This window comes from Lepisma saccharinum, chromosome 14 (genome assembly GCF_977018435.1).
Source record: "Lepisma saccharinum chromosome 14, izLepSacc3.1, whole genome shotgun sequence".
Classification (NCBI taxonomy): domain Eukaryota; kingdom Metazoa; phylum Arthropoda; class Insecta; order Zygentoma; family Lepismatidae; genus Lepisma; species Lepisma saccharinum.
In genome coordinates, this window is record NC_139242.1 from 45,519,047 (window position 1) to 45,543,950 (window position 24,904).

Below are 24,904 nucleotides of genomic sequence, written 5' to 3' on the forward strand. Positions count from 1 at the left end.
TGTAGGAAGACGTGTGCAACTGTCCCATTAATTCCCATTGGTTTTTGGTGTGGATGGCAGTGGCGGTCCCTCCATGGAACAGAGGGAACAGGCTGTTCCCTCCTACTTATCGTGCTTTTGAGCTATTTAAATTATTTATATTAACATAATAAGAACACTTCTTTATCCCGAAATCAAAGTTTCCAAAATAACGCTGAAGAAAATCTTTCACCCTGGCTGGACGTTTGTTTACGTCACCTACACCCAACGCATCATGGCTCTCACCCTCTACTGTTTGACACCGAGTATTTCCGACCACGCGCGAAGGTAAACGATCCTCACGGCACCACGGAAGCTGAACACTCTAACTGTTCCCTCAGAAAAATATTGCGGATTCGCTTTTCTTCCAGCTTTTGCTATGTGCTGAAGTTTAATCGCATCACAAGTGATACATTTGAGTGTAGAAAGTCTATAACTTCCTAAACTCGTTGAGAACTTGCATCTGACATTCATAATGAACTGGAAAAATCTTCTACAGTCTAAGCGTCTGCTAAATGCTTTGGCTAAACGCTGGGAAATAGCTTCTGAGGGAACAGCTCGCGTCCACCTGTTCCACCAACCCAAGACCAAAGTTTCAAGGCACGCAGTGGCAGGACAAGAAGCGAATGTTGCATTCACGCCTTGAAAACTAACATTTCAGGATTGAAGTTTGCACCACTCACTATATTTTGTTGAAAGATTTTTCAGAATATAAGATGATCCTCACAGACAAAATTGCTGAGTTTGACTGTGGATAACATGAAAACAGATTGGTGCCTAACTATACGGCGATGAGTGGATTTTAGTAGCAAATTTCCAGTGTTAAGTTCTGCCATCGCCGTAGGGTTAGGCAACACACATAACGTTATGCAAGATAGTGCATATTTCAGGATATATGTGTCCCATTTTCATTGCCGGTGACTATACCTAATCAGCAGTATTCAGACATTTTGAACTATTTTAAGTTTTTTTTTAACCTACTTCAGGATTTTTCGAGCCTAACTTAAGATTTTTAGGACCTATTTCAGGATTTTTAGAACCTATTTTAGGGTTTTTCGAACCTATTTTAGGATTTTTAGAGGACGAAAGCCTTTAGTTCATTGAACTTTTCAGAAAATACAACAAACCAACACATATTCTAACTGAATTAAAAACTAAAACGAAATCATACACAAGGCATTTTCAAACGAGTTACTACAACTCTGTAAAATTATTAACTGGATATTCTTCCAGTGGCAAATTATATTGTTGTCCTTGTTTGATCCTGAGAAGGGAGTCTGAAATTGTTCGGGTTTTGTCACATTAACAACTTCTACTAATCTAGTTGAACATCATGAAAAAACTCAGCCATCTGTGTGCCATTATTGCATTGAGGGCATTTGAATTACAAGAATACTCAACTCTATGGAAAAAAACAACTTAATCTACGAATAAAGAGATGAAACAGGTTCCGACAAAACATTATTTTTTTTCTGTGATCACTCAAAAATTTATATTATCAAATTTTTCTTTGTTGCACATCAACAATTTTATTTTTAATGTTTTCTTTATATTATATCACATTTGCTTTAAAATTATTATTGTCATATAATTTTAACGTGCCTCATGTTTGTCACTTCTGACAATTTGTAATACAGTATATGTATCATATATTTATTTGGTTCATTTCAAAAGGGTTGAATTTTACTTGATCTACTGACCTGTTCCCCTGCCTGATTTATCACCGCACGCTACTGGTGGACGGTATTGAGAGAGGAGATGCCACTGATGTTATTGGTGCGTGTGCAAATGCGCTAAGGTATGTAGTTTCTGTACCATCAATTTTTTGTACACATTATTTGTCGTTTGTGTTTTACACAAAAGCATTCCTTTCTTTCTCTCTGGATGACCCTTATAATATCATGTGATGGAAATTTTAATATTTCAACGATTACAATGTAACCACCACTTCAAGTTTTTCAGCAGACCCAGACAAGAAAACTTAAAATACAGCACAATGTAAAATTTTGGAAAATTTTACAGCATGTCACTATAATGGAAGCATGAAAAATTGTATATACTGCTGAAAAATGTAAAATCTTGGAATGAAAAACTGGGGTTCCTCTATACACCAGCTAGAGACAACATGAAATATAGTACCATGAAGAATTTTCAAATCAAAATATGTGAAAGGCAGCAATTGGTATCATCTGCATAATATACAAAGGCTGTCGCAGAGCAGAAGGTGAGACAGATTTTTCCTGGCTTGGCAACACTGCCTATGGTTTCGGCACTAGTTGCGTCGTGTAGGATGACTCATTCTGTTTCCGTAGCAAGTTGTCACATGTTGCAAAACCACGTTAGTGAGCAGCTGTGTTGATTAACGTGGAACGTGTTTTATTTACCCCTCCAGGTTTTTGTGTATAACATTGCTTTTCGCGATGAATATTCAAGATGAACAGCGACATGCCATAAAATTTTGTTGGCATTTAGGGAAAAGTGCTGCGGAAACATATGCAATGTTTCAACAGGCATATGCCGATCAAGACAGACTGAGTAGAGCCACAATGTACCGATGGCACAAGTTGTTCGAAGATGGGTGCGAATCAGGTGCTTTGCTTCCGAATCCTGGACAAAGACCGTCCGTGATTAACGAGACACTAGTGAATACGGTTGCATACCGCGCGGGCTTTTCAGGATTACGCGACGAAGAGAAAAATAGACATTTTCTTGCATCCAGCATACAGCCTGGACCTTGCACCCTGCGACTTTTGGCTATTTCCACTTTTAAAGGCTGCTTTACGTGGTTGTCATTTCATGACGAACAAAGAAGTGATCACCGCAGCGCAAGTTTTCTTCAGTTCGCTACCTGACGAAGAATTTTCAAAGACATTCACAAAGTGGCACGAGCATATGGACACTTGCTTAGCTGTCAATGGTGCCTATTTTGAAAAAGATGTACATCTACTCGATACGGCTAATTCTGACCAAAAAGTTTGTGGTTTGTACTTTTTTTGTTTCATTTTAATGATTCTTGGAGGGGTCCATGTACATGTTTGTCTTTTAACTGCTACGCAGTCATGGCTTTTTTTATTTATTTCGCTCATTTTGGTCTCAATCGGCAGCTAATGAACCAAATTTTTACCCTAGTACATTTGCTAGCCAATGGAGGCCGCTGTTTTTCTACACAGGAATTAGTCTCACCTTCTCTGCGACAGCCTTTGTAGTATCATTCTTGCTAGTTCAAGGGTGCATGGAGCAACTTAATCTGCAAATCTGATGATTAATAATGGAACATGTGCATCATGAACGCAGTTAAAAATGTATTTCCATTATCAATATGTAAATGAGGGCTGCTGAACGAAGAACGCCATAATTTCAGTTTCAATTGAGTTGCAATTTCCACACCTTTTCTATTGGTTAACTCTACTCCTCTGTGTGCTGCAAGCAATTTTTAATAGATATTTCAATGCATGTCTATTTGCCTATGATACAACAGATTTAATTGAAAATTTCCTCCAATTTCCTAAAAATTTTGTTTCATGAAAAAAAAATACAGAAATAAAAACCAACACTTTTACGTGAGAGGAATGATTTATCAGCTGTTGTGCTTGGGTGAAGTGTACAACTTAACCAAAATGAGGAGAACCATGGCAAACTCGTAAACTAAAGTGGACAATCATTTGTTTTCTCCTCTTGGTTCCCCTTTGCTTGTGCCTGAATTCCCCATGTGGCCATATGTTTAACTTCCATCCCTTGTTTCACTGAGAAAAACTTCAATGTTAAGTATTACATCTCTGCTTTCACTGTGTACAGTTCATAATGATACACACACTTGATGGATTGATTGACTGAATTGGTGTTTTTAAGTACACTTTATGCACAGAAAGGCTAATTGGGACTGGACCTACAGTTTAAAGTGGGATACGAACCACTGTGCCTCCACCGGGTATCGAACCCGGGACCCCTTGATTACAAGGCGACAACGCAACCACTACGCCATCGGGGAGGCCGATACACACACTTGATACAGAACAAAGATGACAACGATGTGTTGAAGAGCAACACACATTTTGACAAGGCAAGGGCAGGATTGCATGGTAAACAGGTGATTGCATTGCTCAAAGGTGAAAATTTGACGAAAGCATCATAAAGGTTTTCTTATCTTGGTCAAGTTATATGAAAGGCAGGTGTAAAAACTCTTGATGATTAATATGGATATTTGGTGTTACTTTTTGAGCAGTTCTGCTATCCATCTATGATCATCCAGAAAGAGTGATAGATAACTGCTTAGTTTTTCGTATTCAGAATTATACACAACACATATGATAAACATAACAATAAATCTTGTTTAATCAACAAAATTAACTTTATATAAAAAATTATCATTTTTACATATCTTGAATCGTATATGCTACAAAAGCAATACTTTATTCACAAAGTCACTACTGTAATAGACTACTCTAGAAATATTTCCAGTGACAATTCCTATTGTTGCCACCTGGGAAAATCATCTCTCGCTATCGACATGGCTTCCTGAATTCTACCACAGATGATAAAAACCAGATGGTGATAAGAACTGAGACTAGTAGTCACTAGAAAAATTAATAACAACACAAAAGAGATGTGAAATAGACTGCATACTCTAATCACTGAAATTCAATGTATGCACCTTCTTCACTTCAATTCAGTATTACAACAATGTTTAACAACACATTAATCCTGAATCCTACTGATAAACATTTGCCAATGGTGTGTCAGATTTGAATTAAAATACTTTGAACTAATATGGTATACCCAGTATGTGTGTTTACTTTCATTGAACATAGGTAAGCTATGAAATGTCAAGAGCTTCAGAAAATCAAATAATGGATAGTTTTCCTTTCAAGATTCTCCTAGAAACAATACACTACACTATACACACACACACACACACATACACAAAAAAGTCAGTAAAACACACACTAGTTCTGACATGGATAAAATGCATGTTGGTCAGCTGATATTGAGACGAGTCGTCATGATAATGAAGCTGAAGGTGTACTTATTTGTCTACTCATTTCTGATCAAACAGACTTCTTAGTGATCTGATCACATTCTTAACAGAAGTGAAGCTGTTCCGTTTTTTCCTGTCTATAAAATTCTGCACATCACAAATTCGCATCTTGTTCTATTTATGTATTATGCACAGCAGTGTGCATCACCGAGGGATGGTACGGATCCTGTTTCATTCCTCAATCATACAAAGAACATAATTTAGAACAGTCAATAGGATTATAACTGGGGAATAAAAATGAATTCATATTTAGTTTTCTTCATTCAATACTATGAAGAAACAGGCATAAGAAAACTGTCAATGCTCCTATAAAGTGGTCAAATATGAATAATTTTTACAGCAGTTTAGAAGCTGACTGATGTATGCAAACAGTTCTGTTTCCTTCCTCAAAACTTGACCATTTCCATGTAACTGGCACCAGCGTATGCTGTTTTACTGACTTGTGTTTAGTCTAGCATACTATTTCTATAGAATCCTCAGAAGATTCTCTGCAAGGGAAGATTATGAACTTTTGTTATTTACCTATTGAATTGGTGATACATATTTCAACTCAATGATACACACACCATGCTTTTGATTTACAATACGACTTCGCACTTTTAACTTACTTTGAACACTACACTCTCATCACTGAAAACTTCATATGATGTCTGTTGAGACTGGCACAAAAAAAAAAAAAACTGCATCGTCAGATCCACACAAATTAAAGGTACAACAACTACTTCCTAGCAAAGGATGGTACAGGTAGTTGCAATCCCTTTTTAGCTTCAAAGAATGTATATGATAAGGTGATTGAATTGACATATTCCATTTTTGGATCTTCCACAAATTCTGGGTCTATGTAAAAGAAGACAGGCATATCCACCTGTTAAAAAAATGTAAATTTATTACTCTTGTATTAATAACAATGCTGATACTTATGCACTACAGAAATTGGAAACAAATTAATTAATAAGAAAAATAATAGATGAGCTAAAAACAGCTTTGCAGAAACTGAATACTAAATTTCTCTCTAATTATTGGAAATAAATTATATCTTTTTTTATGTCAATAACAACGTTCAACAGTTTTGATATACAGGTGAGGCTGGAACTGAAAACTCATGTTGGAAATAAGTTTGTTTGAGGGTTTCCATTTTGAGTTTTAAGTCCATTTTCTGAAAACATAGGCTAATCAGGACTGGGCCTACAGTTTAGAGTGGGATCCGAACCGCTATGTGCCTCCTCTGGGTATTGAACCAGGGGGACCCTTGATTACATGGCAACAATGTTACCACTTCACTATCAGGAAGGCTTACAAGTTGCATTATAAAAGTATGCAATTATCAAAAGGGAATTATGCATATTGTAACTAGCCACCATGAGTTAGCGTATTAATGTACTGAACAATACAAGACTGTGTGTCAGCCAGCTGTAAGTTACAAGTGTACTTTGTGACTTGGTAACTTTGATAAAACCTGATCTCATAGTGACTGAAGTCTTCTTCCAAGCTTTTGATCAACTGAGCATGTAGATAGGTTAATTGCAACTGGACCTACAATTTAAAGTGGAATCCGAACCACTGTGCAGTTATAATACCATTAAGCCTTGTTTCCATGATTATGAAAAACTAAATATGCTGACCAAGGCAGTAATTTATTTTATTAAAAACATAAACTAAACGTAACGTTTCAACCTTCTAGCAAGGTCTTCTTCAGACTCTGTATCAAGTACAAAAGAAACAAGATACAAAAACAGGGCATTATATATACACAAACATTACTCCCTCCAGACTATTAGAAAGTTGTTTGGAACTTTCTAGCAGGTGGTGTTTCACTTGCCAACTGTACTTTCACCTAAAAGGCTAAACATAATTACTTCCATATAGAATGTGGTTGGATTTTTTATCTCACGTTCTTTTTCCTTCATTTTTCTCCCTTCTCCTCTCCTCTTTCTCTCTTGTCCTTTCCATTCTTTCTAACACCTTCTTCCATTCTTTGTTTAACTTCAGTTCCCCATTCCAGTTCATTGTGTCTTCTTCACCTTTCTTTTCTATTTCCTTGGCTTCCTTCCATTTTCTCACAAGCATTCTCTTCTCCCTTCCTATCTGCTTAGCCTCATCCCACTCTATGTCATGTCCTGTTTCTCTCGTGTGATTAAATATTTCTCTCTCTCTTAAGTCGTACATCATCCCTATGTTGTTTCAACCTGTCTTTCAGCCTTTTTTTCGTTTCTCCTATGTACACACTATAACATTCTTTACATTTCTCTTCGTAGATAATCCCTTCCTCTTCCCTGTTTTCCTTTTTCTTGCTTGCATTCTTCGCTATTCCTAAGATGCTTCTCCCTCCCTTCCTGTAAGTTTTATTTCCCGCTTTCCTAAGCACTTTGCATATCTTTTCTGTGGTCTTCCCCATACTCCTTATTCCAAACCTTCTCTCCTTTTCTTTCTCTCCAATTCTCCCCTACCCATTTTCTTCATTCTTCTGTTTATGTCCAGTCTATCCTGCTTGTTTCCATAGGCTATTTATTTTGCCTTCTTTTTCACATTCTTTCATGAGATAAAAAATCCAACCACATTCTATATGGAAGTAATTATGTTTAGCCTTTTAGGTGAAAGTACAGTTGGCAAGTGAACGCCACCTGCTAGAAAGTTCCAAAGAACTTTCTAATAGTCTGGAGGGAGTAATGTTTGTGTATATATAATGCCATGTTTTTGTATCTTGTTACTTTTGTACTTGATACAGAGTCTGAAGAAGACCTTGCTAGAAGGCTGAAACGTTACGTTTAGTTTATGTTTTTAATAAAATAAATTACTGCCTTGGTCAGCATATTTGGTTTTTCATAATCACTGTGCAGTGTGTCTCTAAAAGCACAACAAGACTATAGTAGTCTTCCTTGTCACATTTCTTGTCTATGAGTTGCCAGCACGTGGCCTTGGTCAGAGAATGAGCCCTACTTCAAAAGGTTTAAGTAGCTGCACACAGAGTCACTTGTTGGTGATGCCTTCTCAAGAGATCAGGCTTGCTCGAAAAGGCTGATATGTATTAAGCAGTACTATGAGATGAAAACTCTCCAACTCTGCCTTGTCCTGTTCCCCCTACCAACAATCTTGTCCTAAAAAATCCCCTTCCACCAATAACTTCCAGTAAAAGTAATATTCCTCATGCATACAGCACTGTGCCATGAAGGCTCATTTAGGAGATGTGGGGGTAGGCCCCCACACATTCTCAATCTCGGCCACTTTGGAGATGATATGGTCAGCACCATGCTCCAGCTGCCTTTACCCCCTAGAGTTGCCCTCAGGCAACAATTGATTTGAGGTTGGGTGAGCCCCAGAGCATCTTTATGCAGGGACAAGGCGGGAAAATTTCCAACCTCAGCATAATCTATACAAAATTTGTATAAAATAGTCTTACTTACATGAGTGAGTATAGAATTTCGAAACCATGTTTCAGGGTTTGACTGCCAACTTCCTCATGTTCTAACCTTAGAAAAAGAACCTGAGGAAGGGAGCAGTCAAACCCCAAAACGTAGTTTTGAAATTCTATACAAATTTTGTATAGATTATATTATACAGTGAGTAACTCGCACAATACGGAAATATGTTTCCAACCTTAGAACAGCCACCCCAGGATTCGAACCTGGCTCTCCTGCATGGCAGTCAGACGCCATGACGTAGAGCACCATGGCAAACGGTGGATTAGTTTTAACTTCAAATATACTTTACTAAGCAATAATCAAAAATGCATAAACAGAATGAAGAATATTGTATGACTCTGTGTGCATTCATGAGTGTTGCACCAATAACAAAATGTACACAGTACAAGTAAAACAACAATGCAAGACAAGTAAAAATATGATATCAAATTGATTTATATCAAAAAGCAAAAATTAAATGAAAACTACAACATAATAAAACAATTTCAAGTATTTTGCAATCTATTGACATTTTGAACCAGTTGGTAGAGGAATGAGTTTGCCACTTAATAAATATCTGATAAATATATAAAATTAACAAATGAATTCCTTTTTATATAAATATTTTGTAATTTACTTTTATATGTAACAACATAATAAATATGTATATCAAATAATTACTATCTGTCTCTGTGTTTGATTTGAATTGTTGTTTTAAGTCCACTTTATGCACGGATAGGCTAGTCGGGACTGGACCTACAGTTTAAAGTGGATTCTGAACCACTGTGCAATGTGTCCCCACTAGGTATCAAACTCGGGACCCCTTCGTTACAAGACAACAATGTTACCATTACGCCATCGATGATTTCGCACACTGGTAGCAGCAAATTCTAAGGTAACACATCAGTACTAGAGGTTGTGTATACCAAACATAGGATGAGCACAGTAACATTTTTGAATGGAAAAAGACAGAGAGAAAGGATTATTGTTTAACCCTTAGTACGCCGTGCGGTCTGACGAAAGTAAGCCCAGTGTCGCCGAGGCTTTGAGCGCGAAATTTGAATTTGTATACATAATGGAGAAAAATCGTAATAACTCTGGCACCAATATACTTAGGATAACTTTTGTTTTGCAGGTAATACATTGGTGCATGCAACCAAGTAAAATTTGGATGCCCCAACCGCGGGGGGTTACGGGCGGGGGCTGCATCCCCCGAATTTCAATGAAAAAACATAAAAATGTGGAGTTTGCCCCCTCTTCTCCAGCTACTTTGGGGAGAAAACCGGAACTTTTGCTTTTTTTTCAAAGAATGGACCTTCCACAACAGAATTAAACTTGATTCATGTTCGTGGGTGCAATACAATTTGAATAATAACGCAAAACGTAAAACTCTGTTTTTTTCCTCAAAACAGCGAATTTTAGCCAATTTGCATATTATTCATAAAATTGTTATAACTCTGACACTATGGGACTAATCTACTTCGGATAACTTTTGTTTTACAGGTAGAACATCAGTGCATGTAACCAAGTAAAATTTGGATGCCCCAACCGCAGGGGGCTTACGGGCGGGGGCTGCATCCCCCGAATTTCAATGAAAAAAACATAAAAATGTGGAGTTTGCCCCCTCTTCTCCAGCTACTTTGGGGAGAAAACCGGAACTTTTGCTTTTTGTTCAAAGAATGGACCTTCCACAACAGAATGAAACTTGATTCATGTTCGTGGGTGCAATACAATTTGAATAATAAGGCGAAACGTAAAACTCTAGCGAATTTTAGCCAATTTGCATATTATTCATAAAATTGTTATAACTCTGACACTATGGGACTAATCTCCTTCGGATAACTTTTGTTTTGCAGGTAGAACATCAGTGCATGCAACCATGTAAAATTTGGATGCCCCAACCATGGGCGGGGGGGGGGTTACGGGGGGTTACGGGCGGGGGCTGCATCCCCCGAATTTCAATGAAAAAATCATAAAAATGTGGAATTTGCCCCCTCTTCTCCAGCTACTTTGGGGAGAAAACCCGAACTTTTGCTTTTTTTCGTTCGCACTTGCATCTTGTGTAGCTACTGTCAATCTATTTCTTCCCTGTTGATTCGGCTCTTTGTGGAAATATGTCCGGAAAGAAACGATTGTGCCTTAGGGAAATCGATGAGCTGTTATATGATACGAACTGTTTATGGTGAGGCCTTTCCTAACAGAGGAGGGAAGGGAGCCTTTGCAATCGTTTGTTTTGTCTCTACTTCTGGATAGACTCACGCTTCTGGCGCCTCTGGCTATCGTCAAGCTTCATTGCATTTCTAACATAGATGCGACAGAAAGCTGACACCGCCAAACCTCATCCAATCCCCTCTCTCCTTGCCCCCCCCCCCCCGCCACTACTTCAGCTGGATCACCAGGTCTAAACACAAAGAAGAATGTGTGCCTTATCAGTACTAAATCACAGCGTTGGAAGCTTGCAGGAAAACAGCATCGTAAATACCAAGCATTTATTGTGTCTGTCAACTGACGAGAGCCAACACGAGAGCAACACGTGGGCCCAAGCCCAAACACGTGACATATTCCGAGAAAGGGGGGGGAGAGTTGGAATTTTCGTAAACACGATTGCAAAACATGTTCCCGAACAAACTGTCAGTGTTTCAACCTCAATATACAAATATAAGTGTGGCAAACCCTCGATAATTGTATCTAAAGCTGTTTGTAACATATGTGTTACAGTGGCTACAAGGAACATACTTTTTTTGTAACATATGTGTTACAGGGGCGGACTAAGGGTTAAAGTATGAGAAATTCAGGTTCCTTTTTTTTTTTTAAAAGAAATTAATAGGCAATGTTTTTCAAAATGTATTCTCTGAGGACCTACATTCTATTTCACGTTTTCCTATAAGAAGAGACTGGAACCTACTTCAAATTATCTTCAAAACTAATACCGTAGTTCTTTGAATCTAACGCACAGGTTTTTGTCAGATTTTAGATGTCCAAAATTCAGGTGTGCCTTAGATTCGATGGCGTCTTTGATTTGATGTATATACTACAACATATGTATTTCATGCAAGTACAACATAGACTCTATTGCAGTCTCTAATACTGGTAGTTACAAAGAGTAAATATATGTAAAAACAGACGTTACCGATGTTGCAAGGTAAAATACCGTATTTGTAAACAAATGAACATGTACCCTATAAATGTTTAAATAAACACCACAAGGGTTAAAATATGGAGGTCTTTGTGCATATTCCTGCGCCTTAAATTAAAAAAAAAAAAAAAAATCTGAAAAAATGAGGTGAAAATTCAGGTGCGCCTTAGATTCGATGGAGTCTTCAATTCGAAGAACTACGGTAATTAGAATGTGTTGTTAAATCAACTTACTTTCTACGGAAAACCTATACTGAGCTATGTCATACAGAGGTTGTTTAAGATCTATGGTGATGATTTCAAACTACACCTACATTAAGAGAAACCATGTCGCCACCATCAAGAGTGCTCTATTTGGTGTCCCTGCATCTTGGCAATTGCTCGACAGACAAGTTTCCACTGTAGGAGACTGGCACGAAGTGTAGTCATGTCCACCCTCAACCACTCCTCCTGACAGGCTTTCCATAGCCCTTCAATGGTGTGGGGTCTCCTGTGAGAGAAGGCTCGTTTCAGTAGGCCGAAGGTGCAAAAGTCCATCGGTGAGGCATCAAGTAACGTCACTGGAATGTCTGTGAAAGGAATGGCATGAATTCCAGTTTCTTCTGCCAGAAGAGGCAGTTTGAGCGAGATGTGTAACTTGGTGCCTTGTCTTGATGCACCCACACACGATTCTGGTCCCTCCCGTAGAGATGGGGAATGTCACGGCAATAAACGAGTGTCAGGACGTTAGCCTGATAATAATCGGAATTAACCTTCGTATTTCTGACAACATGATGTATGGTCAGCTTGCCATTGTATGAGTATCCATCAATGATCATGAAACCTGTGCCAAAACTTTCCTTACATTCAGTGAACCATCTTTGAAAGTCCCTCGCACCTGTCGATCGATAAAAAACTGCACGTGGTTTGTGACAGTCAACAAGTTAAACATATGCCTTGTCCAACAACGAACTTCCACTTTTCACCTGACAGGTGCTGCTCATAAAGCTTTCGGCAGTTGGTGCGATGTTCCTGGATGTGTTTTTGCAAGAGCTTATGAACATGCCCCTTGCATTGGTTTTCCAAACTCAAATCGCGGTGAATGATGATGTGCACTGTCTTCAGTGATGTTTGTAGCCAGTTCACGATACTTCTCTGTGTGGCTGGATTCTCCCTGGTGACCGGCACCCTGACTTCCCGAATTGTAGCTGGTGTGCGGTAGGTGAATGGTAGGCTGGGGGTTAACTGTTTGTGCCCAACAGGAATCATCCCATGGCTTGCCTCATCTGTCCCTTTCAACAACCGTGATATGCCATTTTTGGACACAGTGAATTCACACACCTTGCAGTTTTATAATGGCACTATAACTGTAGTTTTAAGTCAGAAAGTGCAGTTATATAACCCTCCCAATATGCACTGATTTTTGGCGGCATTCTTCCCGATATGCACTAACCACGCCTGTCCCACACAGCCAACGGTCCAAGGTGCCAACACGACTGGCAGCTTCGTTCTCTTCCCGCTTGGTGGTGCTGCAAAAGATGTGCAATTTCGTCATCATAGATCAGAAACAACCTCTGTACTTTCTGAACTAGAAGCAAAATATTGTGAAACACTGAATAGGTTAGTTGACAGAAAACTGCCACTTGGCCATAAGAAAATTATAAATATGCACATGAAAGTGTAACTTACTTGTTCATGTGGATTAAGCATCTGTTCCTCAAAACAGAAACACTGGATTTTATTGAAGTACTGGCCAGCTTCAAATGGTATCACATTGTATGTACTAATGCCTGTGATCGGTTTGTTAGTTGGATTGGTGGCAGTGTAGAATGCTAGCACGGTTTCTCCTGGTATCACCTTCAAAAGAAGAATGCATGCATACATAAAATTTTGTAATATAAAAAAAAAAGTGTACAAATCATTTATAATATGCCAAATATTTAAATTATAAATTCACTCTTTAATACAAGTCACCATAAACAAAAAAAATCAAGTATAGTATTACAGATTTTATGCATATTAAAACTTTTAATGATGCATTGTAGCAAAAGTTAGGTAACATGCAACAATGACTGTGATGTGAAAAGCTGCCATCTTTCAATGGGTGTAACAATATGTTGCTATATTGTGTAGGTAATGTACCAAATTTCCACACAGCAAATTAAAAAAAATTTTCCAGTTAATTTCGAAGTACCACTGCCTTCATTAACAAAGGTTACAGTATGTGACACAATGCAGAAATATTGTACCTCATCTATACAATATAAAAATCACATTTACCGTGCCCCACCATGAATATGACACAATCTTCAATGGTGAATGAAAATTGATGTTAGTTTCTGATGTGATACACCATACAACTCATTTGGCAAACATTTGCAATAAACAAGTGTTGAACAACACAACACTTCTTTATCCATCTCTTTCATGAATGCTAAATTACTAAATATGCAGCAGCTACAACAACTTGCAATGTGCAGCAACAAATGTTACATTCTATCAAGTTCTGGTAACACAGCATGATGTTGAATGCCAACAGTCAAATGACACACGGCTCCTTTGTTACCTCATGTGATTAACATAACCAGAAATGTACACTAAGTTTATCATATTGCAAAATTTTGAAATCAAACTGAGTTGAGTTTATATTCTAGACCAGTTGTTCTTAACATTTTACTTAGCATGGATTCCCCCCTCCTTCCCCATTTTGCACACACAAACTGGCCATACTCAATATCTGATGTCCTAAAGTACTAGTACTTCAAATATTTTCTTCATAGTCATGGATTTGATTCCATTTTTTTTTTACTAAATGATACTTGGTTCAATATGACAAATGGGTCATTCCACATGAAATCACCCAATTGAAAGACAAAAAGTTGCTTCAGTCATGGATTTCCTTCATATTTTTCTTACTGATAGATACTTGGTCCAATATAACAAATATGTAATATTAGACTTGTCCATCAAATATTTTAAAAGTTACGAATTTTGGAAAATTTGAAGATTTTCAGAAATTGGGTGGACCAACGAACGCACCATGTGACACAAAACATGTCATATCTCGGAAACTATGTGGAGTATTGTGATGATTTAGGTATTGTTGGAAAGTAGAAGGACAGTCCTAACAGAGAATGACTATATTAGCACTAATGCCTGCTCAGAAAGCAGAAAAATCTTTAAATAAAGTAATATTTTGTGATGAGAGAGACACTCCACTTTAGGTATATGTTTGATAGGGAATCCCAGGTTTTACAACAATGAAAATTGTTACACAGCATAACTAATTCATGTCAATTCCTTTTTACAGGTACTTCTCCCCCATCAGAGATATAGGGGTTCAAATTTTTGGAAAAAAAATGAAAATTGAGCATTTTCTAAGAGCTTTAGCTAAAAGAGGAAACCAATAGCAGAGCTCAAATATTTTCAGCCAAAACTTTGGATATACATGTTTCCTCTAAAAAAAATTGTAACTGATATTATATTACTTTCCTAATAAAAAAAAATCCTAAACTTTGATTTTTGTTCAAAATTAAATATCAATTTTGGCCTAAATTTCAGCCATTTTCATTAGAGATGGTGAAAGAAAGCACAGAAAATAAAATAAAGCTTGAAATGTACTGAAAACAATGTTGTATATCACAGTTTTCTATCATTTTTCTTGGGGCCTCCCCGATTGTGAAGAGGTTGCGTCGTTTCCTTGTAATCAAGGGGTCCCAGGTTCGATACCCAGTGCAGGTACACAGTGGTTCGGATCCCACTTTAAACTGTAGGTCCAGTCCCGATTAGCATTACTGTGGACTTCAAACACCAAATCAATCATTCAATATCATTTTTCTTAGCAGAGTTATCATAATTATCGCAACCGTCTGCAAAGGCCAAAATTACCCGCAGTCATGAAACAAAAAAAATGGCCACCATTTTTAAACAAAGTCAAGTTTTAGAAAAATTATGCCTGCTTTGAACTACCCCTGCATGGTGGTTAGAACAACAAAAATATTGAAAATTTTAAAAATGGTCAAACAACCAGTGCTGGACCATTCAGTATGGACTGACCCATATGCATTCTGGACAAAAACTCTGGTCTTAGTATAATTTCTGTGAGCTAAAAGTGGATAAAAATCGTAGTAATGCTTCTCCCACTTGTTCAACATTTCTAACAATATTATGTGTACTCATATTAGTGGTAATTTGTGAATGTTTTAGGGCCACTTTTCAAAAATATAGCTGTATGCCAGTGGAAACATTGGTTCATACACCCAAGCTGCAAGCAGTTATGCACATTCAAATAGCACAAAGGTTATAAAGTTTGTAAAAGGCTATTTTGAATGTTTCAACCACTGCAAGCAGTTGTTGAAGGGTCTTTATTTTCAGTTCCCTTCCGCCTCATAGTGTGCCATAACTCTAAACTGTCCAATGACAATATAGGGAGCTATATAGTCTGTATATAAAGGATACAAGATGGCGGATCATACTCTGAGCATGTTTCTTTTCTCTGCAAACGGTGTCATTGTTCTTCTGGTATTTTGTTATATTTGTGTGCATCAACGTTGTATTTGTGGAGAACAGTTTTCTAGTGTGTCAGTGTTGAGTAATGACTCTCCGCCTGATGGATGGAATCTGGGAAATGGGAGCTTTTTATTTCCTGCAGCTGGATTTGTACGTGGACTCTCCACAACCATGTTGCGGTCACGGACCCAAGGGGAGCAACCACGAGGTAAGCCAACCGTCGCCCGGAACTTTCACCTGCTCTGCCTTGCGCTCATGTGCGGCGAAAACCACCTGAACCCCGATTCCTCAAATCTAATTGAAACTGCTTTGTCAGTATATTATCAGAACATGCAAAGAATAAAAAACAAGCTCTCTGATTGTGCTATAAACCTAAGTGAATTAATACAATATGACTGTTTAGTTTTTACCGAGACCTGGCTGAATGATACTGTGAGTGATGCTGAACTTCCGTTCGCCAAGCACTTTAATATTTTTAGAAATGACTGTCTAAATCAACGTGGGGGTGGTGTCATGATTTGTTTAAACACAAAATGGAACTGTAAACTACGTGGTGATCTGAGTCAAGCCTGTGAAATAATTTGGGTGGAAGTTAATATTCTGAAAGGTAAAAAAACTTCTTATTGGTGTCTACTACAGCCCGCACAAAAACTCTCCCCTGCAAATCCTTGAAGCTTGCAGGGATTCGGTGTTGGCAGCAATGAAGTGCGGAAATGTCCTGTTATGTGGTGACTTCAATCTTTCAATTGACCGGGAAAATCCAACCATCGGAAGTGAAAATTGCTCAAATGACAAATGGTTTATCGACACTTTCATACATGGCATTGGGTTGAAGCAACATAACATGACTTTTGGTGGGAACAAATTCATTTATATTGCAGCATGCAGAACTTACACAAACATCTCCACGGCATCGTTGACCTCTACCTGTTCCATCAGAAACCAGGGTAGGAATCTAGTGCCTGGCGAATTTCATTTCAGGGGGCATTTTGCAACAAGAGGCATGTTCTACTCTGGGGGTGGAGGTTTTTGACCTTCTCAACAGAAGGGAGGTGCACAGCGACATCAAGAGAGACATGGTCAGAGGCTAGCAAGTTAAGACTATGTAAATAACTTAACATCAGAGTGTATGACTGATCCAAAGAAGTTATTTTCGTTAGTTAATTCAAGAAAGCAGAACCCTCGTGTGCCGATGGAAATTGTGCATAATTCTACCACCGCTGTAGGAGATGAGAGAGCACAACTTTTTAATGTGTTTATTCATGAAAATTTCTCCTCAGAGACAATTTCTGAACCTCTTCCTATAGTCAAGTCTGTCAGTTCACACACTCTCTATTCGATTAAAACCTTCCCTGAAGATGTGAAATCTCTCCTCTCCTCTTTGCCGTTGTGCCAGTCCTTAGCCCCAGATGGAATCCCCACAATTTTTCTTTGAAAAACTGCTGACTCCTTGGCTCACCTTCTGTGCCTCTTACTTAATAAGTGTTTTCTACAGGTATGTTTCCAGACTTGTTCAAACGTGCCAATATTGTACCTATCTACAAATCTGGAGACAAAAATTCCACAAATTCTTATAGACCAATATCTCTTTTGTCACCTCTCTCTATCGTCTGTGAGAAAATAATCAAAGACAGGTTGCTAAAGTTCACTTCCCCCTTATAAATACTGGCCAGCATGGTTTCTTTCCAGGCAGCTCTTGCTTGACCAATCTATCGGTATTACTTTCTCATGCTACTCAGTCTATCTCAAATAATTCCCAGCTTGACGTTATATATTTGGACATTTCAAAAAGCCTTCGATAAAATAAATCATAATCTCCTTCTTCATAAATTACAATCCAGATTTAACATCCATGGGACATTTCTATCCTTACTACAAGACTATCTGAGTGCATGAGAGCAGCGTGTTATCCTTCCTCACACCTCTTCCAGCTTTCTTCCTGCTTTGTCTGGAATTCCCCAAGGGAGTGTCTTAGGCCCACTTTTGTTTCTTCTTTACATGGATGATCTACCCGACAGACTATCCTCTCTCCCTATAAATGTACTTGTTTGCTGATGACTGTACACTCTTCACAGAAATCTCATCACAACACGATGCTTTAATCTTACAGCAAGTTCTTACTGCACTACTTGTGTGGTGTTGTCAGTGGAAACTTGAATTGAATCCTAAGAAATGCTCTTGCGTCACCATTTCCCTAAAAAGGATTGAACTCGATTCTGCTTATTATCTTGAAAACAATCCCATCAAAAAAGTTTCCTCTCAAAAAGATCTCGGAGTTATCATCGACGAAAAACTAAACTTTAATGAGCACATTACAAACACTACTAAAAGAGCAATGCGGCTTCTCAGTCTTCTGTACAGATTCACTGAAATCCAAAACCAATCATCCACATATTTTACAAATCCCTTATCTCCCCTATACTTGAATACTGCTCCCCTATCTGGACCATGGCTTCAAAAACTAAGCTCTCCCGGATTGATTCTGTCCTCAACTTTTTCCTCGCCACAGAATATCTTCTCTCAGGTACCTTCACAAAACAGACATAATGTCTGTCTTGAATATCCAACCACCACACACTTGTCGCGAATTAGCAGACATGAAATTTTTGCACAAAATCATGAATGGTAAAATTAAATCCGAATTTAAGCTCAACAAATTTCATCTACGCGTTTCCACACGTCCAACCTGCAATGTTAACCTCTTTCACAATCCCACGACAAGGCTCTCCCTTCTACAGCGATATCTTCTCTACAGATTTTCTCGCTCATATAATAACCGGCCTCAAAATGTGGACATATTCTTGCCAGAACAAAGTTTTAGAAAATTGTTAATAATGTATGTATAATTTTGATTTATTTTCTGTGCCACCTTGTACTTAATTTTGTTGTTGTTATTATTGTTATTTTCGTGTTGTTACTGTTTCAGTTTAAAATGGTCATTCAGTACTGTATCTAAAACTTTAGGTAAAATAAATAAATATTTTTACTACGAAAAATATTACCTTTCTGATTTTTTAATATTATGTTTGAAATGTATTGATTATGATGTTAACAATTTTCATTGTGGTAAAACCTGGGACTCCCTATCAAACAATTACCCAAAGTTGGGTGTCTTTTTCATCACAAAAAAATTACTTTCTTTAAAAATTTGTCAACTTTTGTCATGTTGGATCAAGTATCTATCAGTAAAAAAAAATGGAAGCAAATCTATGACTATAAAGCAACTTTTTATCTTTCAAATGAGTGATTTCACGTGGAATGACCCAATAGAATCCCGATAATTCAAGGCAGACAAGACCTTGAATTTAAAGAAACTCAGATTATATGGAAAACAGAGAAAAGGAATAAACAAACAAAAAAATATGATATGTGAAAAATGGGATTTACAGTATTATTACATTGATATTTGTACTACATTGCTCAGTACACTAACAACAATGATGTTAAGAATAAAAATAGTTAAGGGACAACCAATATTTACCACGAAACCAATCAAAAATCATAATTTGTTTTCCATATTTTGAAATATAAATATAAAAAAAATGATGAATTGGCTAATAGGATTAGGTATTGGCAGAAAACTTTTCTTTTCTGTCCTATAGGCTGAATGAACAAAATTCACAGCAAGACAACAGTTGTTTTTTTTCACTTTGTTATTAATCTTTTGGCATGGCTAACTAAAAGAATTAACTAATAATCCAGATACATTAGGTGGGTTGAACACACAGTCAAAGGAGTTTAGTCACCCTCTCAATGCACTGCAATGTTTCTGTTTCTTGTGATTGTTGAATCTGTACTTGGTAAGTTACCAGAGTTATAGCATAGTATACTCACTACATAGAAAACATTGGTGCTGCATTTCAGTTACAAGTTTCATTATATTGGATTTAATAGTTGAATGAAATAAAGTCATTACCTTTAATTCCAACTGCTGAGGCCTAAACTTCCATGTCATGCTTGCGCTCACATCTGCATTGAATCTAATACTAATGACACGATCTGGAACTTTCTTCAAGCTTTCTACTTTGATAGAATCATGTCCTGCAACTGTTCCTCCATAGCTTGTGGACTGCAAAACATAAAAACTCTAAAAAATTTCCATTTCTTTATGTAGTTCTGCTAGTAATGGGAAACAAAAGTCAATAAGGACAAAAATATGACATGGAATGTTAAATCTAACATTACAAGTTCACTGATTTCTCAATCTCCTCTGTTGTCTAGTAGTCCTCTGACAAGCCATGGATATATGAGTTATCAATATCCTTCAAAAATACTTGTGGGTAGGTTAGATCTACCTAGTATTTCAGTTTCTTTTTGTTTTCTGTGTGCATAGTACATTATGAAACAAACTTCTAGTAAATGATATTTACAAATGTGATAACTTCTGCAAACCTACTGTTTTTGGCATAAAGTTTACGTAGCCTATAATTCCAACTTCCTGTGACTTAATTACGACAGATTCATATTCCATAAACTTGAAACATTAATTTACAGTCATTCCCAAACATTGAAATGTTTTCACACACACTCTCGTGTATGCATTCCAAAGATCATCCGCCATACAGGAGTCCAAGCAAAAACAGAACATGATATGGTGATACCATTAGCCTGCGATCACTTCTCAATTTTAATGAAGTGCCAGTTTAACAGAATTCTGACTTGTAGTGTGTCACAAGTGACCTGATTACATCCTAATGAGCTGGTGTAAACGGCAGTATGAGAGAGGCCATGGTGTGGAAGTAGTGTTGTCAGAGTGAGCGAAGAGCTCACCAGCGACCAATTACATTACATTTTTGTATTTAGATTTCTGCATTACTTAGTCAATCTCTTTAGTAAGTTTTCCTATATGTTTTTGTAATATTAATAGAAAATACGAAAAGAGTTGAAGTGATTTTATATATTCAGATTTGTGGAGCACAGATGAACTGCCCCAGAGTTCTTCAGGGCAGCTTTGAGGAACATGCACTTTTTGTTAGCACTGAGAGTTGTATGCCTTAACAATGTACAAGGGTCGTTCAAGGTTGACCGGGATTTTCATACGTAAAAAATCAATGAATAGGCAGATCATGATGAAACGTGCGGGTGACGTAACGTATTCCTTCACGAGTAACTAGCGCCCGGCATGACGTATTTCGCGCATGCGCAGCAGTTGCAGCGAACATGGCGGCAAGCAGTGTGTCTGTGGCTGTGGAGCAGCGCTGTGTAATCAAATTTCTCATGAAGGAGAAAGTGAAACCAGCTGAGATTTTCAGACGATTGCAAGCACAGTATGGTGAACAAATAATGTCGCGGACAAGAGTGTACGAATGGTGTGAGCAGTTTCGCGAAGGACGGGAGCTGGTGACAAATGAAGCGCATGGACACATTCGCCCGACTGCAGTCACACCAATGAATATCACATGTGTTGAGCAAATAATTCTTCAGAACCGGCGAGTGATAGTGCGGGATATTGCTGCCGAGGTGAATATCAGTGTTGGGAGTGTTGAGACAATCATTCACAACCACTTACGCTTCCGCAAAATCTGTGCAAAGTGGGTTCCCCGCCAGCTGACATTCGATCAGAAGTGGACACGCAGGACGGTCTGTGAACAGCTTCTGAATCGGTTTCGAGCAGAAGGTGATGAATTGTTGCAATCCATCATCACGTGTGATGAAACATGGTTGCACAATTCAACCCCAGAGACCAAAAGACGCAGCATGGAGTGGCGGCATAAAGGTTACCTGCCCCCCAAGAAAAGCAAAACGCAGCCGTCCGCTGGAAAGATCATGGCAAGTGTCTTCTGGGACATGAAGGGCGTTATCCATGTGGATTTTCTGGACAAAGGGAGCACAATTAATGTCCAGTATTACTCCACATTGTTGAGTGGTGCTGTACGAAAGTCCATTCGCAAGAAAAGACCTCCGATGTTGTCTGGAAATGTCATTCTTCTCCATGACAATGCCCACCCTCACATGGCCAATGTGACAACAACAACTCTGAGGTATGACCGACATGCGCTGGGAAGTTCTGCCCCATCCCCCCTACAGTCCGGATTTAGCCCCCAGTGATTATCATTTGTTTGCACCCCTTAAAGACCATCTGGGAGGGAAGAAATTCACGACAGACGAAGCACTGCGGAGCGATGTCCTCCAGTGGCTAGGACAACAACCAAGTTCTTTCTACGCCAAAGGAATTCGGGAGCTGCCAGAACGATGACAACGGTGCCTCGGCGCGCAAGGAGAATACTTTGAAAAACTGACATAGTTTGGTGTTTCTTCTGCTACCTATTTCCTCTGCAGAAATAAAAGTCCCGGTCAACCTTGAACGACCCTTGTATTATGCTGTTTGACAACAAATAAACATTTTGAAACAAAAATGTAATAAACATGAAGGGATATAATAAACAGATCACTAGAAGTACGAAACATAAATTCTAAAAAATTAAAATGCTGTGAAATATGCCTGAAGAACAAGGGTGTGACTAACTGAGCGTGACCGATCCCGGGTTACCTTATTTTGCAACTCCTTGGTGCCAGACACTCTAAAATGGTGTATAGATGCATTCCAGAAAGGCTCAAGAGAGAAAGACCAAAAGTTTCACAGAGATAGGTATGGCTACCCCTGGAAAATTAATGTTACCGTAAAATAATATACTACACACATATATTCCATTTCAATCACAGCAATTTACGTTAATTATTGAAATGAATTTGCAGGAAGATGATAACTTCGGTAACACTTTACTATACCGGAGACGGATTTCTTCAAATTTACAGGAGAAAGTACTTACGCAAATCATTTTCTGTGGCATTGTTGATGTTCGGGAATGTAGTTTTGATCCATTTTAATGCCAATGCATGTGATTTTCTACAAAAATCTAGTTCCGATGCGCTATTGCTGCTGCCGCCATTTGCTTTCTGCACGAGAGCACAATCCGCTCTCGTATTGTCCATATATGCTAAATTGAACGAAAGGAGTGCTAATGGAACCTAACCTAACTTAGTAGGCATACCTCGTCCCCGTGATGGTTAGTGGGGCTATCGTGAATTTTTGGGCTAACGTCAATGGTTTTGGGGGCTACCCGTGGATGGTTTGTGGGAAATAAGGAACAACAGTAAGTACTCGTTAATGTAAGAAATATACATTATTTTCGCTAGAAATTCATTATTTCACCTAAAGAAACATTCCGCAATGCAGAATAGTACGTTAGCAATGTAAAAAATTGCGAAATAAATCATTGATAGGTGTCTCCGGTATAGTAAAGTAGTACCATAACTTCAAACTAATAGTGTGTTTTTGAGGTGACAACGCTATTATGGGGGGAATAACGTATATGTCTTCTTTGCCCCCTTCCCCCTTGGGGAAAAAATTGTAAAAATTATTTAACTGTCAGATTTTTCCTATTTATAATATTATGTCGTTCGTCTAGCAACGTAAAAAAAATAACGGAATTGACGTAAATTTTGCTCATATTAAATTTCATTACCTGGCAAAATATTCTATACAGTGGCACTGCAGCATAACTTAATCCAACAACCAACACTCCGACAGCAGCTATATAGTACACGGTAGATTTCTGTTTTGTTTGATTCGTCCATTTTTTTCTATGAACATCGTCTTTTAATAGAGCTTCGTAAGTTCTATGAATTTGTCGATTAGAAACTAACCGGCAACGTGCACCAAGGTTCTGCATTTTCCAATCCAAACACCAACAAAAGTTTTTACGTGCCATCAAAATTGGCACATTTTGATGACAAAAGATGTGGTTCAAATGCTTAAGTGAATGAAATACAGTCATTTCTGAGCAGATAAAACCTTTCAAGTTTCTTGAATTATCATAAATCCTCCACAACACTACACATCCGACCTTAAGTACTGTATAAACAATAACAAAACAGACGACCATACCACAGATTAACAATACATTCTTCACCACAGATTAGAATTCTTGACCATACCAGAGGCACGACTGACGAGCTAGAATAGACATGAATCGAAATAGAATTCGAGGATTCAAGAAGATCATCTTATTGCATAGTCTTTGTAAAATTTTAATAATGAAGTAGAAGTACAACTTATTATAATGGCTGGCTTACTTCTGCTTATTGCGGCAAAAACCCGAGAGAATGCATATAGTGGTTGACAATTCGCATATTACCTCTGAAGTCGGCTGCACCCAATCATCACAATTCGTAATAGTATATCCCACTTTTTTTGCACAGACTGCAAGCGGAAAATCATAACAAGAAATATTATATGATGCTAGTTTTAATTAAGCATTTCCATAAATTTCCGTGTTATCTTTTCTGAACATTTCTTCTTCTCCGCAATAAATGAACAAATTAATTCAAAATTGCTCCATAGATGGCAGTGTGACTACATTACAATTTAATAGATTACAAGTGTTAAAAAGAAATCAACAGAACCAGAAATCTGTAAAGAAAGAAATTATAATAAATGTCCTAGTTAATGTGATACGTTATTTATTTGATCCTTTGAAACATTCTGTTATTAAGTGAAAATGAAATCAAACTCTCACGGGTAGATATTAAAGAATGTCCTTGAAGAACAATAGGCGCATCATATTCCTAGGCATGGATGTTTAAATAACATTCTGGAATCTGGGTTTGAATCCACACTTTTTGGATGCACGTGCGAGAGGCATGTGCTAAAACAAATAATATACATTTACATTATGATGAAACGTAGAACTGGTAAATGGGATGTCAAACCTTGCTTCCAAAAGAATCCTATAATATGCATGGCATACAAATTATGGATTTGAAAAATGTTTTCCAGAATTTAAACTCAAACTGCTTACATGAATAACTTTCAGTGAAAAACGCAGGC

The 24,904-nt window shown here is 37.8% G+C and overlaps 1 protein-coding gene across 2 annotated transcripts; it reads right to left on the reverse strand.

Annotated features, from left to right (window-relative positions):
- Window positions 1–4,388: 4,388 nt before the first annotated feature.
- On the reverse strand, window positions 4,389–24,110 carry Cox11 (Cytochrome c oxidase copper chaperone COX11). 2 transcript variants are annotated; one of them, XM_083134942.1, is made up of 4 exons: window positions 23,541–24,110; window positions 19,991–20,143; window positions 13,255–13,422; window positions 4,389–5,918 (listed from the first exon to the last, which is right to left on the reverse strand). In XM_083134942.1, exons 1-4 carry the CDS (start codon window positions 23,958–23,960, stop codon window positions 5,772–5,774), a joined length of 888 nt encoding a protein of 295 aa, XP_082991068.1. In that variant the 5' UTR covers window positions 23,961–24,110; the 3' UTR covers window positions 4,389–5,771. The 2 variants fall into 2 exon arrangements, with proteins under 2 accessions (XP_082991068.1, XP_082991069.1); XM_083134943.1 differs by lacking the exon at window positions 19,991–20,143.
- Window positions 24,111–24,904: the final 794 nt, after the last annotated feature.